Source organism: Crinia signifera, chromosome 7 (assembly GCF_055691185.1).
Source record: "Crinia signifera chromosome 7, ASM5569118v1, whole genome shotgun sequence".
NCBI lineage: Eukaryota > Metazoa > Chordata > Amphibia > Anura > Myobatrachidae > Crinia > Crinia signifera.
Window position 1 is genome coordinate 171,285,099 of NC_139223.1, and position 14,913 is coordinate 171,300,011.

Consider the following 14,913-nt stretch of genomic DNA (forward strand, 5'->3'; position numbering starts at 1 on the left):
CAGGGGTGCCCAGGTGTTTTTGAGCGGGTCTCTGACGACAGCAGAGACAACTTCAAGCCTGCTGGTGGAAGCCTAAGGATTATTTGGTAGAAGGTACTCCTCGATGGTACTGGATTTGGGGATGGAATGGATCTGCGAATGCCTAGCGATTTGTGATGCTTTCGCAATTTTGCAAGAAGCGGTTGTTCTTTCTGTCTGGGCAGTGACTATTTGATTGCGGGCAACTGCTTTTTCTCTAATGAGACATGCACATGTTTGTACGGAGAGGAAAATAAACCATCCTCGCCGTCAAACCCCCTCGTCGCATTCAGTGTTTGGGCAGAATCCTTGCTGTAAGAGGCCGACGAGGATCCCCCTTAAACGGCGAGGTTCGCCGCAAATACAGCGAGTCCGCCGCATTTTGTGGCTAGCCCCACCGTTTTAATGGCCACACTCGCCATTACCACCTTGCCTCAGGGAACAGGCGAGGAGGCAAACGGCGAGTGAACCTCGCTATGGGGAGGGAGGTGAATACTCCGATGGCGAGGAAAAGCCATCCTCACTGTACAAACCCCCTCGCCGGCCGCATTGAATATCCCTCAATGTCTACATAGAACACGGTGGTTTTTTTTACAGCATTAGAACCCAGTATTACTGATAATACCATGTATGACTATCAGCACCAATTAAAATGGTCACTGTCATACCTGCAATAAAACAGAGATTTTGGATATGAAATATTTGACGTGCATTTTATGATCATCCTTCGGTTTATTTATTACGTTTCTTATATATCACACACATATTCCGCAGCGCTTTACATCAGTCCCTGCCCCAGTGGAGCTTACAATCTATATTCCCTACCACATGTACACACAGACATATGGTTAATTTGTTGGGAGCCAATTAATTAAACTACCAGTATATTTTTGGATTGTGGGAGGAAACCGGAGTACCTGGAGGAAACCCACGCAAGCGCGGGGAGAATATACAAACTCCACACCGTTAGAGCCATGGTGGGAATGGAACCCATGACCTCAGTGCTTTGAGGCAGTAATGCTAACCATTACACCATCCGTACTGCCCCGTATATATAACACATGGTGGGGATAGAACCCATGACCTCAGCGCTGTGAGGCAGCAATGTAACCATTACACCGTCCGTACTGCCCCGTATATATAACACATGGTGGGGATAGAACCCATGACCTCAGCGCTGTGAGGCAGCAATGTAACCATTACACCGTCCGTACTGCCCCGTATATATAACACATGGTGGGAATAGAACCCATGACCTCAGCGCTGTGAGGCATTACACCATCCGTACTGCCGTGTATATATATATATATATATATATATATATATATATATATATATATATATATAACACATGGTGGGAATAGAACCAATGACCTGTATAAATAACACATGGTGGGAATAGAACCAATGACCTCAGCGCTGTGAGGCAGTAATACTAACCATTACACCATCCGTACTGCCCTGTATATATATATATAACACATGATAGGGATAGAACCCATCATTTTAGCGCTGTGAGGCATTAATGCTAACCATTACACCATCCGTACTGCTCCGTATATATAACACATGGTGGGAATAGAACCCATGACCTCAGCGCTGTGAGGAATTACACCATCCGTACTGCCCTGTATATATAACACATGGTGGGAATAGAACCAATGACCTGTATAAATAACACATGGTGGGAATAGAACCAGTGACCTCAGCGCTGTGAGGCAGTAATACTAACCATTACACCATCCGTACTGCCCTGTATATATAACACATGGTGGGAATAGAACCCATGACCTCAGTGCTGTGAGGCAGTAATGTAACCATTACACCATCCGTACTGCCCTGTATATATAACACATGGTGGGAATAGAACCCATGACCTCGGTGATGTGAGGCAGTAATGCTAACCATTACACCGTCCGTGCTGCCCTGTATATATAACACATGGTGAGGATAGAACCCATGACCTCAGCTCTGTGAGGCAGTAATGCTAACCATTACACCATCCGTACTGCCCCGTATATATATATATATATAACACATGGTGGGGATAGAACCCACGACCTCAGCGCTGTGAGGCAGTAATGATAACCATTACACCATCCGTACTGCCCCGTATATATAACACATGGTGGGAATAGAACCCATGACCTCAGTTCTGTGAGGCAGTAATATAACCATTACACCGTCCGTACTGCCCGGTATATAACACACATGGTGGGGATAGCACCCATGACCTTAGTGCTGTGAGGCAGTAATGTAACCATTACACCATCCGTACTGCCCCGTATATATAACACATGGTGGGGATAGAACCCATGACCTCAGCGCTGTGAGGCAGTAATGCTAACCATTACACCGTCCGTACTGCCCCGTATATATAACACATGGTGGGGATAGAACCCATGACCTCAGCGCTGTGAGGCAGTAATATAACCATTACACCGTCCGTACTGCCTTGTATATATAACACCTGGTGGGGATAGAACCCATGACCTCAGCGCTGTGAGGCAGTAATGCTAACCATTACACCATCCGTACTGCCCCGTATATAACACACATGGTGGGAATAGAACCCATGACCTCAGCGCTGTGAGGCAGCAATGCTAACCATTACACCATCCGTACTGCCCCGTATATATAACACACATGGTGGGGATATAACCCATGACCTCAGCGCTGTGAGGCAGTAATGCTAACCATTACACCGTCCGTACTGCCCCGTATATATAACACATGGTGGGAATAGAACCCATGACCTCAGCGCTGTGAGGCAGTAATGCTAACCATCACACCGTCCGTACTGCCCCGTATATATAACACATGGTGGGAATAGAACCCATGACCTCAGTTCTGTGAGGCAGTAATGCTAACCATTACACCGTCCGTACTGCCCCGTATATATAACACATGGTGGGGATAGAACCGATGACCTCAGTGCTGTGAGGCAGTAATGCTAACCATTACACCGTCCGTACTGCCCCGTATATAACACACATGGTGGGAATAGAACCCATGACCTCAGTGCTGTGAGGCAGTAATGCTAACCATTACACGTCCGTACTGCCCTGTATATATAACACATGGTGGCAATAGAACCAATGACCTCAGCGCTGTGAGGCAGTAATGCTAACCATTACACCATCCGTACTGCCCCGTATATATAACACACATGGTGGGGATATAACCCATGACCTCAGTGCTGTGAGGCAGTAATGCTAACCATTACACCGTCCGTACTGCCCCGTATATATAACACATGGTGGGAATAGAACCCATGACCTCAGTTCTGTGAGGCAGTAATGCTAACCATTACACCGTCCGTACTGCCCCGTATATATAACACATGGTGGGGATAGAACCGATGACCTCAGTGCTGTGAGGCAGTAATGCTAACCATTACACCATCCGTACAGCCCCGTATATATAACACATGGTGGGAATAGAACCCATGATCTCAGTGCTGTGAGGCTGTAATACTAACCATTACACCGTCCGTACTGCCCCGTATATATAACACAATGTGGGAAAAGAACCCATGACCTCAGTGCTGTGAGGCAGTAATGCTAACCATTACACAATCCGTACTGCCCTGTATATATAACACATGGTGGCAATAGAACCAATGACCTCAGCGCTGTGAGGCAGTAATGCTAAACATTACACCGTCCGTACTGCCCCGTATATATAACACATGGTGGGGATAGAACCCATGACCTCAGTGCTGTGAGGCAGTAATGCTAACCATTACACCATCCGTACTGCCCCGTATATATAACACATGGTGGGGATCGAAACCATGACCTCAGCGCTGTGAGGCAGTAATGCTAACCATTACACCGTCCGTACTGCCCTGTATATATAACACATGGTGGCAATAGAACCAATGACCTCAGCGCTGTGAGGCAGTAATGCTAACCATTACACCATCCGTACTGCCCTGTATATATAACACATGGTGGCAATAGAACCCATGACCTCAGCGCTGTGAGGCAGTAATGCTAACCATTACACCATCCATACTGCCCCGTATATATAACACATGGTGGGAATGGAACCCATGACCTCAGCGCTGTGAGGCAGTAATGCTAACCATTACACCATCCGTGCTGCCCCGTATATATAACACATGGTGGGGATGGAACCCATGACCTCAGCGCTGTGAGGCAGTAATGCTAACCATTACACCATCCGTACTGCCCCGTATATATAACACATGGTGGGAATGGAACCCATGACCTCAGCGCTGTGAGGCAGTAATGTTATCCACTACAACATCCGTACTTCTGTGTTAGTTCTTGTTTTGTGGTTTGAGCGTTACCAGACATGAGGATACAGGGGTAATGTTTAACTCATTTTGCCTTGACAGCTTTACACTTTGTAGGTATATCAACCCTGTAAGCTTTACGTATCACCCCTGGCCTTCTGGGTACTTCATCATGGCTTAAATATGGGGCAGATATATGAAGCAGTGATAAGGGCATACCTCCCAACATGACCCATGCCAGGAGGGACAAATGACTCTGCTTCTGGACTTTTTCTCTTAATGCATGATTGCCATCACCTGTGTTGAACAGATTTACTAATAAGAAAGGTGTTTCTCCACAGGTGATGGCAATTATTAATTAAGAGGAAAGTGCAGGAGCAGAGCAATGTGTCCCTCCTGGAGAGGGTCATGTTGGGAGGTATGATAAGGGCACAGAAGTGTACCAGCTTCATACTGTACATCTGCCCGGAAACCATCGTTTTATTATATCTAAACAAACACACACAAAATAGCAGCAAGACTCAGCAATACCAGGGTTAATCTCACTGCTCAGTAGACAAACCCTTTGTCCCAGTCACTTTGATGCACAATGAGCCACGCTTTCACACTTTTACCCATATTGTATGGTCTGAGCTCCACTTTTTTAGGAAGAACACTTTGTACCAAGGCATCACGATCCCCTCTATCATTCTCACTTACCAGAGGCTGACAGTGAGCCCCCTCCCATACTCAGATCACTTGCAGGCTCTATCCCAGGGCTGGGCAACACCGGCCCTCCAGATGTTGATGAACTACACATCCCAGCATGGCTTGCATCAGTTTCAGCATGGCCACATAGCTAAACTAATGCAAAGTATCCTGGGATGTGTAGTTCACTATCATCTGGAGGGCCGCAATTGCCCAGCCCTGCTCTATCCGATACGTGGCTAGAGCATGTCTGCTAATGCAAGATGCAGCTCATAGTAAATTTAAGATTAGGAGGCGTTTAACAATACCCAAACACAAGGCACGTATGTATAATGGTGGTATGCATAGTGTCCAGATGCTCAGCTCCTCATGCGTTTCTCTGTAGCCAGGTACAGCTTTGTCAAAGGTACCTGGCTACAGCGAAACACATTACCAGCTGAGGACACTTTATTACTGCCTTTGGTGGAGGTAGATCCTGACCAGCCGCCCTGCAAACCACAATATTCAGGGATTTTGCCACTCCGGAGGAAACTGCCTTTCTCTCATTGCCACTATTATGGAGGACATTGCTGCTATGCCATCCTAAATTGGATTAAACTCCTCAAGCAGACATCCATTGTGGTAAATATACACCTACCATCATATACTGTATGAGAGACCTCCTCATTGGAAACTTTGTATGTGGACTGGTTGTTGGTGGTATAAATAGGAACGGATAGATTTTCATTTCCACTCTTCCAGCAATATTATCAGCAAATGGTCAAAAGGTGCATTGTGCAGTGCTAATTATTTTCATTTATGTGCATTTTTATTATTAAATATTTGTTAATTTTTTATGTAATTGTTGTTAGCGCTACTTGTTTTTTTTTGTATGTATGTATAACAGTAGCGGTGTGTGCACGCTGTGGCATGTAATACAAAGGACTAATAATACATACATACCATCTAACAACTACAACATAAACAACATTAACACTGTCTGTATGGGAAGGTGGTAACCAGCAGCCGTTATCTACAGGAATCGGTATATCTGTCAGAATGAACTTAGGTCTACAGTCATTAGGTCGACCCCACTAGGTCGACTGGCAGGAAGGTCGACCTGACTTAAGGTCGACATGGGCCAAGGTCGACATGACTTAAGGTCGAATTTGCATAAAGGTCGACTGGTCATAAGGTCGACATGGGTTTTTCACTGTTTTTTTATCCGAATGTCGACACAGTCGACATGGACACAGTTGGCAACGAGAATCGGACCCTCGCATCGCTCGCTTCGCTCGTGATGCTTCGGGCACGGTGCCTCGCTGCGCTCGGCACACTATTTTATTCTCCCACCACACCCTAGTGGATGGTAGGGCATGAAATACCGCCTGTCGGCACATGTCGGCTCAAAACACAGTGAAAAACCCATGTCGACCTTATGACCAGTCGACCTTCCTTATGTCGACCTTTATGCAAATTCGACCTTAAGTCATGTCGACCTTGGCCCATGTCGACCTTAAGTCAGGTTGACCTTCCTGCCAGTCGACCTAGTGGGGTCGACCTAATGACTGTAGACCTAAGTTCATTCTAATAGATGACCGCTTCCCTATCTACAGTATGTGCGATGAATAAATGGCACCATTGTAGAATGCATCTATAAACAATTCCTCGGCAATGGTCATTTGTAGCAAAGTGTGGAATACAACCACAAATAGAATTCTCTGGCAACACGGTAACTTACAGGAAGAGGAAGTCGCACTCCGGACATGACTGGTCGCACTGGGTTGTGAGACAGAAAGGAATTTATTTTGTATAAACAGCTAATCTCTGAGTAGGCGGAATCAGGTTTCACTTTGGCAGATGGGTCACACAGTCCACCAACTATATCACAAGCAGGAAAGGTGATTCGGGTATGGATGATTAGGTCACAACTGGTCGACAGTTATTAGGTCGACTTGCGTTTAGGTCGACAGGATCATTAGGCTGGCAGGGTCGTTAGGTCGACAGTCAAAAGGTCAACATGGGGTTTTTCACATTCTTTTTATCCTGAATGTCGACCTAGTCGTGGACACTGAAACGTAACGCTGCGCTCGCCATGCTTTGGACACTGTGCCTCGCTCGCCCTACCATCCACGCCCTAGTGCAGTGGTGGCCAACCCGTGGCTCTTGAGCCTCATGCGGCTCTCCCCCTTGTAAAGTGAGGCTCCTGCTCCCACTGCTGCCCGCCGCCCGTCCCAGTCCCCCCTGCTGCCGGTTCCCTGAATCCCTTCTCCTTCTGAGGGGAGGAGAGCGCGCATCGCGCATCTCTCCTACACCTTACTGTGCATCCTTGTGACTAGGCCGTCTGCCAATCAGAGCTCGCGTGCCAGCAGCCAATCAGGAGCCGGCCAGCGAGCTTTGATTGGTAGACAGCCCAGTCACAGGGAAGTGAGGGGGAAGGAGATGCGCGGTGTGCTGTGCTCTCCTCCCATCAGTGACATGACAGGAGGACTGCAGGGGGACACCAGACTGTCCTCTCCCCGCCCGGCAGCAGCAGCAACAACGGTGAGTGCTGCTGCTGGGAAATTTGCACTGTGGGGGCATAGCAGTTTGTGGCACTGTGGGGGCATACCAGCTTTCTGGCACCATAGGGGCATACCCGGCACCGTGTGGTGCATACCTGGCATCGTGGGGGGCATATGTGTATCTGGCACTATTGGGGGCATATGTATATATGGCACTGCACTATTGGAGGCATATTTGTATCACACCCACCCAAGGGGTCAAAATAAACTACGCCCCTTTTTTTGGCGCATGCGCCTTCCGCGCACGCATGATGTCGGCTCTTTAGCTTGACTACCGATATTTTTCGGCTCTTTACCTCTGACCGGTTGGCCACCCCTGCCCTAGTGGATGGTAGGTAGGGCACGAAATACCGCCTGTCGGCACAGAAATAAAGTGAAAAACACCATGTCGACCTTTTAACCCATGTCGACCATCATGCTGGTGACCCAATGATCGTATCCCGGTAATTCATATACCGGCACATTCTGGTTCTTATGGCAAACCTCAGTCCTCATTTCATTAGCAAATCCTGACCACGGTACTGGCCTGAAATATATCACAGGTCTTGAAAAGATTCTACTTATTTATCCAGCACGTTCTAGAAGATGGTAGAATCTAATTTCCCCTGTAGTTTGACCGGTTCGCCTAGTGATCCTCAGCGCGTTTCACATAACACATTTATTTATTGGCTGATCCGTGGGCGCTAAAAGACTCAAAATCAAATCAGTCCTCGGGGGTGTGGCCAGTGATGTGTGGGTGTGGCCAACACAGTGTGGGTGTGGCTAGTGCCAAGTGAGCGTGGCCAATGATGTGTAAGTGTGGCCAGTGACGTGTGGGCGTGCACTCTCCCTACACCAGGCATGGCCAAACTGCGGCTCTCCAGCTGTTCCTTTCCGGGGTAAAAATGTAAAAACAGTTTTAACGCTTACAATTTATGACCGTCTGGGTGGGCAGATAGTTCTCATTATGCTGTGGGCCTATTTTTATGTAATGGCCTGGTGCTACAGCCTGATCAGCACATTGCTAATGTTGCCCTGGTGCAGTGGATCTCTGCATTAGTTGGGTGATTTTTTAAGTAAAAGTCTTTTAACATTTTCACATAATACAAAACATCTACAGCCCCACATCAAAGTGAGAGATGCATGTACGAAGGGTTAACTGTACCGGCAACCAACGCCAAGAACTAGTAGGGGCGGAGAAATAATGTAACAAGTACACGGCAGTATTGTGCTTTTTAACATAGCTAGAATGAGGAAACGCAACTCGAGCCTCCCTGGAATCTATACAGTGCCAACTTTGTCAATTGTGTAAGCAGACACTCTGAGCCTTATTCTAGTTCACTCTGACAAAATCCTTCTTAGATGGACAAAACCATGTGCACTGCAGGTGGGGCAGATGTAACTTGTACAGAGAGAATTAGATTTGGGTGGGGTTTTACTTCAAAGTGAGACCTATATTGCAGTGTAAAAATAAAGCAGCCAGTATTTACCCTGCACAGAAACAAAATAACTCACACAAATCTAATTCTCTCTGCACATTTTACATCTGCCCCCCGGCAGTGTACATGGTTTTGTCCATCTAAGAAGGATTTTGTCAGAAAGAGTAAACTAGAATAAGGCCCTCTGCCACAGAGGCTATAGGGTTAATTTCCTCTATTAAGCAAGACATGGACTAGGCAACTATAGTAAGCAGGGACCTGAAGGGGCATTTTGCATCCATTCAAGGTCAGTGTTCATTCTAGCATCCTGCACCATTCAAACACCCATGCAAATCCTCTTTCCTGGTGCCTCTAGCACAGTCAGGTTTGTATCTTACCACTTAGCTACAGACCAGACTGTGCTAGAAGCACCAGATCAGAGAGCAACACCCCAGACAGGAAAAAGGAACACTTGTTTTGAAAGGTGCAGGGTGCCCGAATGAACACTTAAGGTAATGATAAATGTGAATGACGATGCATCCTAAATGACGTCTGGGTCACCTGCCCACGTTGACAATATCATTCAGTGCCAGCATCAGAACCCCGCCGAACATGCAGTCGCTGACGATATCATCAGATTGGACTGCATGTTCAGACGATCAGGCAGATCGTTAGTGATCCGCGGGAGCACTCATTGTTAATGATAACTGAACGATATGCAGGCTGTTAATGATATCGTTATCACGCATAGCGTTCCTTAAAATCCCATAGTGTGTTCCCAGCATTAAGGAGCCCATAGATGCTCCGCTTTTGCCGGCTCCGTTCTGTACTATGCGATGCGCGCACCCGTGCATCACATAGTACGGTACATAAAGTATGTGCTGCACATACTTTTTGTACTAGGTACACATCGTATCGGATCGCAGTGCATGCACAAAGCATGCGATCCGATACGATACGATGTGTACTTAAAAGTACAAAACGGACCGGCAAAACGGACCATGTATGGGGGGCTTTAGAGAGATAATAGGATTCATTTTAAAAACCTGTGCAGTTTCTTTTCCCTGCCTGCAGTGTCACGCTCTGCTGTGGTGTTTCTAGCACAGTATGAGCTGTATTTCAGTGCTGAAATGCAGACCAGACATGTGCTAGATTCACCACAGCAGAGTGTGACATACCAGCCAGTAGATGGCACGGATAATCTTCTAGCAAGGAATGCAGAAGTAGATTACACTGTGTACATACGGTACACACTCACATCATAAACCTCACTCCAACATTTTACAGGTCCCTAAAGAACAACCACCTCAGTTTATTACATACACTATATAAAAGGGACTGTTTGCTGCGGAACGCGAACTGTGTACAGAGCCATCATTTCTGGTGTCAGAACATGCAACTAGGTGGAAACACAGGGTCTGCACTGGCTGCTGACTTCTGGTATGCATTTCAGCTGATTGTAATCAACCACAGAACCTGTGTAATTCATGTGTGTACCGGTTTAAAGGGACAGTAAGGTAAGTTTACATATTAGTATACATACAGCAAACCTACAGTGAATACAGCAGACCTACAGTGCACATAGAGCAGACATATAATGCAGATACAGCAGACATACAGTGCACATACAGATACAGCAGACATACAGTGCACAGAGCAGGGATTCCTGTGATCTCGCACAGCATCACTCCAGCATTGCAGCATTTGCCTCGTACCTATACAGGAGTCGCCGAGAGTCGGGTGCCCGGGAGCCTCAGCAGTACGGAAATCCCCAGGCCTGCCTATGTCAGCCAGACAGGGTACAGTACAGTCACCGCTCAGACGCTTCAGTTCCTGTGTTGTGTTCTGTTGTTACATTGTATCAGCTGCAATACCACCTCCCTACCTACAGGTGGCAGTAGCTGCTCTGACATTATAACGCACTAAGGTTACATACCAGGGACTGGAGGAGACATCGCAGTCTAGTTACACAGATTGCAACAAAGTTCGAGGAGGAACGTCCAAGGATTGCTGTCTGTGCTTTATGGAGCGTTTTATTAAATTAGACAAAAGAAAGTAAAGCTGGTCATACATCTACAGATTGTCAGATCTGGCTGGTTGGAACAAAATCCTGGTAATGGATGAGAGCAGATGACAGTTGATCATTTGCTTTGAAATGCTGGAAAACTGCCAAAAACTGTAATTCAGATATTACCAGGTGTTTGTTCCAACCAGCCCGATCTGACAATCGATCTGTAGATGTATGGGCAGCTTTAAACTGAACATCGCCAGTAGCACCAGATGTCTCAGTCTAACAGCCCACTGTGGTGTCACATGTCTCAGTATAACAGTCATGGTGACCACACTGGCCTGCCTCGGTCTAACAGTCATGGATGCCACATGTCACAGTTAACAGCAGTGGTGACCACATATCAATCATGATGATGGTCTAACAGCCATGGTTGCCACATGCCTTGCCCTAATAGCCGTGATGTCATCATGTCATGGTCTGACAGCTTTGGGTGGGGGTCACACAACATTCACAGGTTTGGAGGCCACATGACTTGGTCTAACAGAGAAAAGACAGTAGCATCAAACATCACCAATAGCCACATGGTAGCAGCTAGATCCCCTTCACCGGGAGGACCTTTCCTATCATGCACTACTCTACTGGGTCCACGTATTCTTGAAGTGAGAATGGTAATTTGTCACTCATCTAAAATAAAAATAAAATAACCTACACAAAATCCAGATTAGAGACAAAATAAAAAAAATGCCATAAGGCCATTAAACAAATTTTGCTCTTATGTGATGTCACATCCGGCTCCTTTTGCGAAGGGGAACTACTCACAATTGTAACAACTGTGGTGGATGGGATGCGTTCCATTTCCCGGCGGTCGGAATCCCGGCGTTCAAAACCCCGACGGCCGAAATCCCGAAATTTGCGTGCTGAGCGCAGCGAGGCACCTGGCCCACTGTGTGGCGAGCGCAGCGAGCCCGCAAGGGGGGGGGGGTGATCCACGTCCCCCCCTTGTCGGGATTTCGGCGGTCGGGATTCCATACATACCACAGTCTAAAAGCCATGGTGAACACACCCACAGCTGTGGTAAACACATGCCTTGGTTGAACAGCTGTGGTGGCCACATGCCTTGGTTGAACAGCTGTGGTGGCCAGACTGCACACCCTAAACCAAATATTCCCAAACTGTGTGCCGTGGCTCCCTGGGGTGCCTCGGGACACTTGCAGGGGTGCCACAGGTTGGTGGTCCAGGACCAATATAAATTATTTATGGATCAGAACCAAATCCTTCATTTACTACATAACTCACCCTAAGAATCACATATATACCCAATCTGCTTAATGTTATATTTATTCTGCTTGGGATTGGGAACCCCTGCTCTAGACCAATGGCCCCCCAAAAGCCAACACAGGCCAAACAACTTAAAGCATCACACTAGTGGTCAGTAGCAATTAAAGTGTGGCATTAGCATCGGTGTGTTGAGACTGTTACATGGGTATAAGGAAATAATTGGAAAGTGTTTCATTGGTAAAAAAATAAATAATACAGTAAGAGCTAAAAGTGCTAGATAATGTTATAATATGATGCCCCAAAATATCTTAGCTACATCAGCGCAGAGGGCCACAAGCCCCAAACCCATCCCTAATTCTGATATCACTATATATATAAAAGGGATGCGGTCATTTGGTCGAATGCATTATGGTCGAATGTCATTACATCGAATCCATTAGGTCGAATTGCTAAAAGGTCGACATGATTCTAGGTCGACATGGGAAAAGGTCGAAATGATTCTAGGTCGAAAGGTCATTAGTTCGACAGGTCATTAGGTCGACAAGGTCATTAGTTCGACATTGTCTAGGTCGACATTCACAAAGTCGACATGGGGTTTTTCACTGTTTTTTGAGCCGACATGTGCTGACAGGCGGTATTTCATGCCCTACCATCCACTAGGGCGTGGTGGGAGAATAAAATAGTGTGCCGAGCGTAGCGAGGCACCGTGCCCGACGCATAGCGAGCGCAGCGAGCGATGCGAGGGGATGCAGTGCACTTTAAACTGTGTCCATGTCGACTGTGTTGACATTCAGGTAAAAAAACAGTGAAAAACCCCATGTCGACTTTGTGAATGTCGACCTAGACAATGTCGAACTAATGACCTGTCGAACTAATGACCTTTCGACCTAGAATCATTTCGACCTTTTCCCATGTCGACCTAGAGTCATGTCGACCTTTCTGCAATTCGACCTAATGGATTCGATGTAATGACATTCGACCATAATGCATTCGACCAAACGATCCCAACCCATATAAAAGGCTAAAGACTACTCACCTTTTTGAGGTGAAGTACCGGTAGTGACCACTAGAGGCCACTTGATAGACCAAATTACTCCTCAACAGAAAGTGAAACCAAAATGATAGGTTTCAAACTTCCTGGATAGCGACAAAGGGAGCTGTAAAGACAGATATTAGAATATGGACAGTACGGACGGTGTAATGGTCAGCATTACTGCCTCACAGCACCGAGGTCATGGGTTCCATTCCAACCATGGCCCTAACTGTGCAGAGTTTGTATACTCTCCCCGTGCTTGCGTGGGTTTCCTCCGGGTACTCCGGTTTCCTCCCACAATCCAAAAATACACTGGTAGGTCAATTGGCTCCCAACAAAAATTAACCCTAGAATGTCTGTGTGTGCGTGTATATGTGGTAGGGAATATAGATTGTAAGCTCCACTGGGGCAGGGACTGATGTGATGTGTTCAACTATTCTCTGTAAAGCGCTGCGGAATATGTGTGCGCTATATAAGAAACTGGTAATAAATAATAAAATAAATAAATAATAGGTAGGAGCAGATGGGTAATATTGTATAATAGTCAATTTGATGGATAGTATTATATAATGGTCTTACCATTCATAGTACCCATTTTAGTATGCACTCTGCAAATGCAAGGAACACATTCCAAATTCAAAACACCCTTGAATTAAGATGATCTTTCTATCTATATGACGCTACATTGCAATTGAGCAGATGTAGGTAGTGTGCACAAATCTATATATGTTTATGTAGTATGCACATATCAAACCTCCCAACTTTTTGGGGGCATGGCCTAGCAGGAAGGGGGCGTGACAAAAATGGGAATTTCCAGGGGGGGGCTTTAAATAGTTTTAATTATCTAGCTTTCAATGCAAGGGTGAATACGTAGATCAATGAACAGATTGTCTGACAGCAATGACACAGTGGATGGGTTTGAATCTCCAGTCCATCAGCATCTTCAAATGTAATGAAGGACATTGTCAGCAAATAAAAAAAGAGCTCTCAAGTAAATTTTATGAATGTGGTATCAGTATTAGTGACAGAACTGGTAGGGGAAGGAGACTGGGGCAGTCAAGGAATGCCGTGCCTCAGAGGAAGGAAGCTACGAGTGAAAGTAAATAGAACAGATTAAGACAAATGTGGCAACAGCCCCTCCCACCCTGCATTGCTGTGTGTGGTGGCAACCTCCACATCCTCCTAGTTATGTCCCTGTAAAGTGAAACTTTCATAAGGCTGCTAGGATAAAAAAAAATAAAAAATAGCAGTGGCCTATATACACACAGGGGCGTAGCTAGGGCGGAGCACCAGCTCCGGGCACCGATATATCACAGGGCGCCGGAGCTGTGCACTCTGCCGCCGGCGGTACTCTTTACTTAGAAGGGCGCCCACGATTTTGATCGTGGGCATCGTTAGTAAAAAATCTCGGGCATCGAATGCACTAAAAAATCGGGTGCGATCAACCGACGAGATGCCCGAGATTTCCCATAGGGAACAATGTTAAATGTCTCAATTGACCCAATTTTCCTGTTCAATGCCTCAATTGACCCGATTTTTCCATAGGAAACAATGTTAAATGGGCCACAGAGGCCAAATAGGCACCCTGAAGTGTATAATGGCCACCCGAATTGTTAACGCCACCCCACGATCAACGTCAACCCGATGCGTGGCGAGCGCAGCGAGCCCTCGAGGGGCGGCGG

The 14,913-nt window shown here is 46.5% G+C and overlaps 1 protein-coding gene across 3 annotated transcripts in view; it reads right to left on the minus strand.

The window, feature by feature from the left end:
• Positions 1–10,782, minus strand: part of CFLAR (CASP8 and FADD like apoptosis regulator) — a 37,124-nt gene extending 26,342 nt beyond the window's left edge. For 2 of the 3 annotated variants that reach the window (XR_014450844.1, XM_083154348.1), the window contains exon 1: positions 6,690–6,726. Coding sequence is in view for 1 of the 3 variants with exons in the window: in XM_083154348.1 (XP_083010474.1) it covers positions 6,690–6,716 (27 nt within the window). In the remaining 2 variants the exon portion in view is untranslated. Of the gene's footprint in view, positions 1–6,689; positions 6,727–10,624 lie in introns of those variants that run through there. The other variant, XR_014450845.1, reaches the window with a different exon arrangement.
• Positions 10,783–14,913: the final 4,131 nt, after the last annotated feature.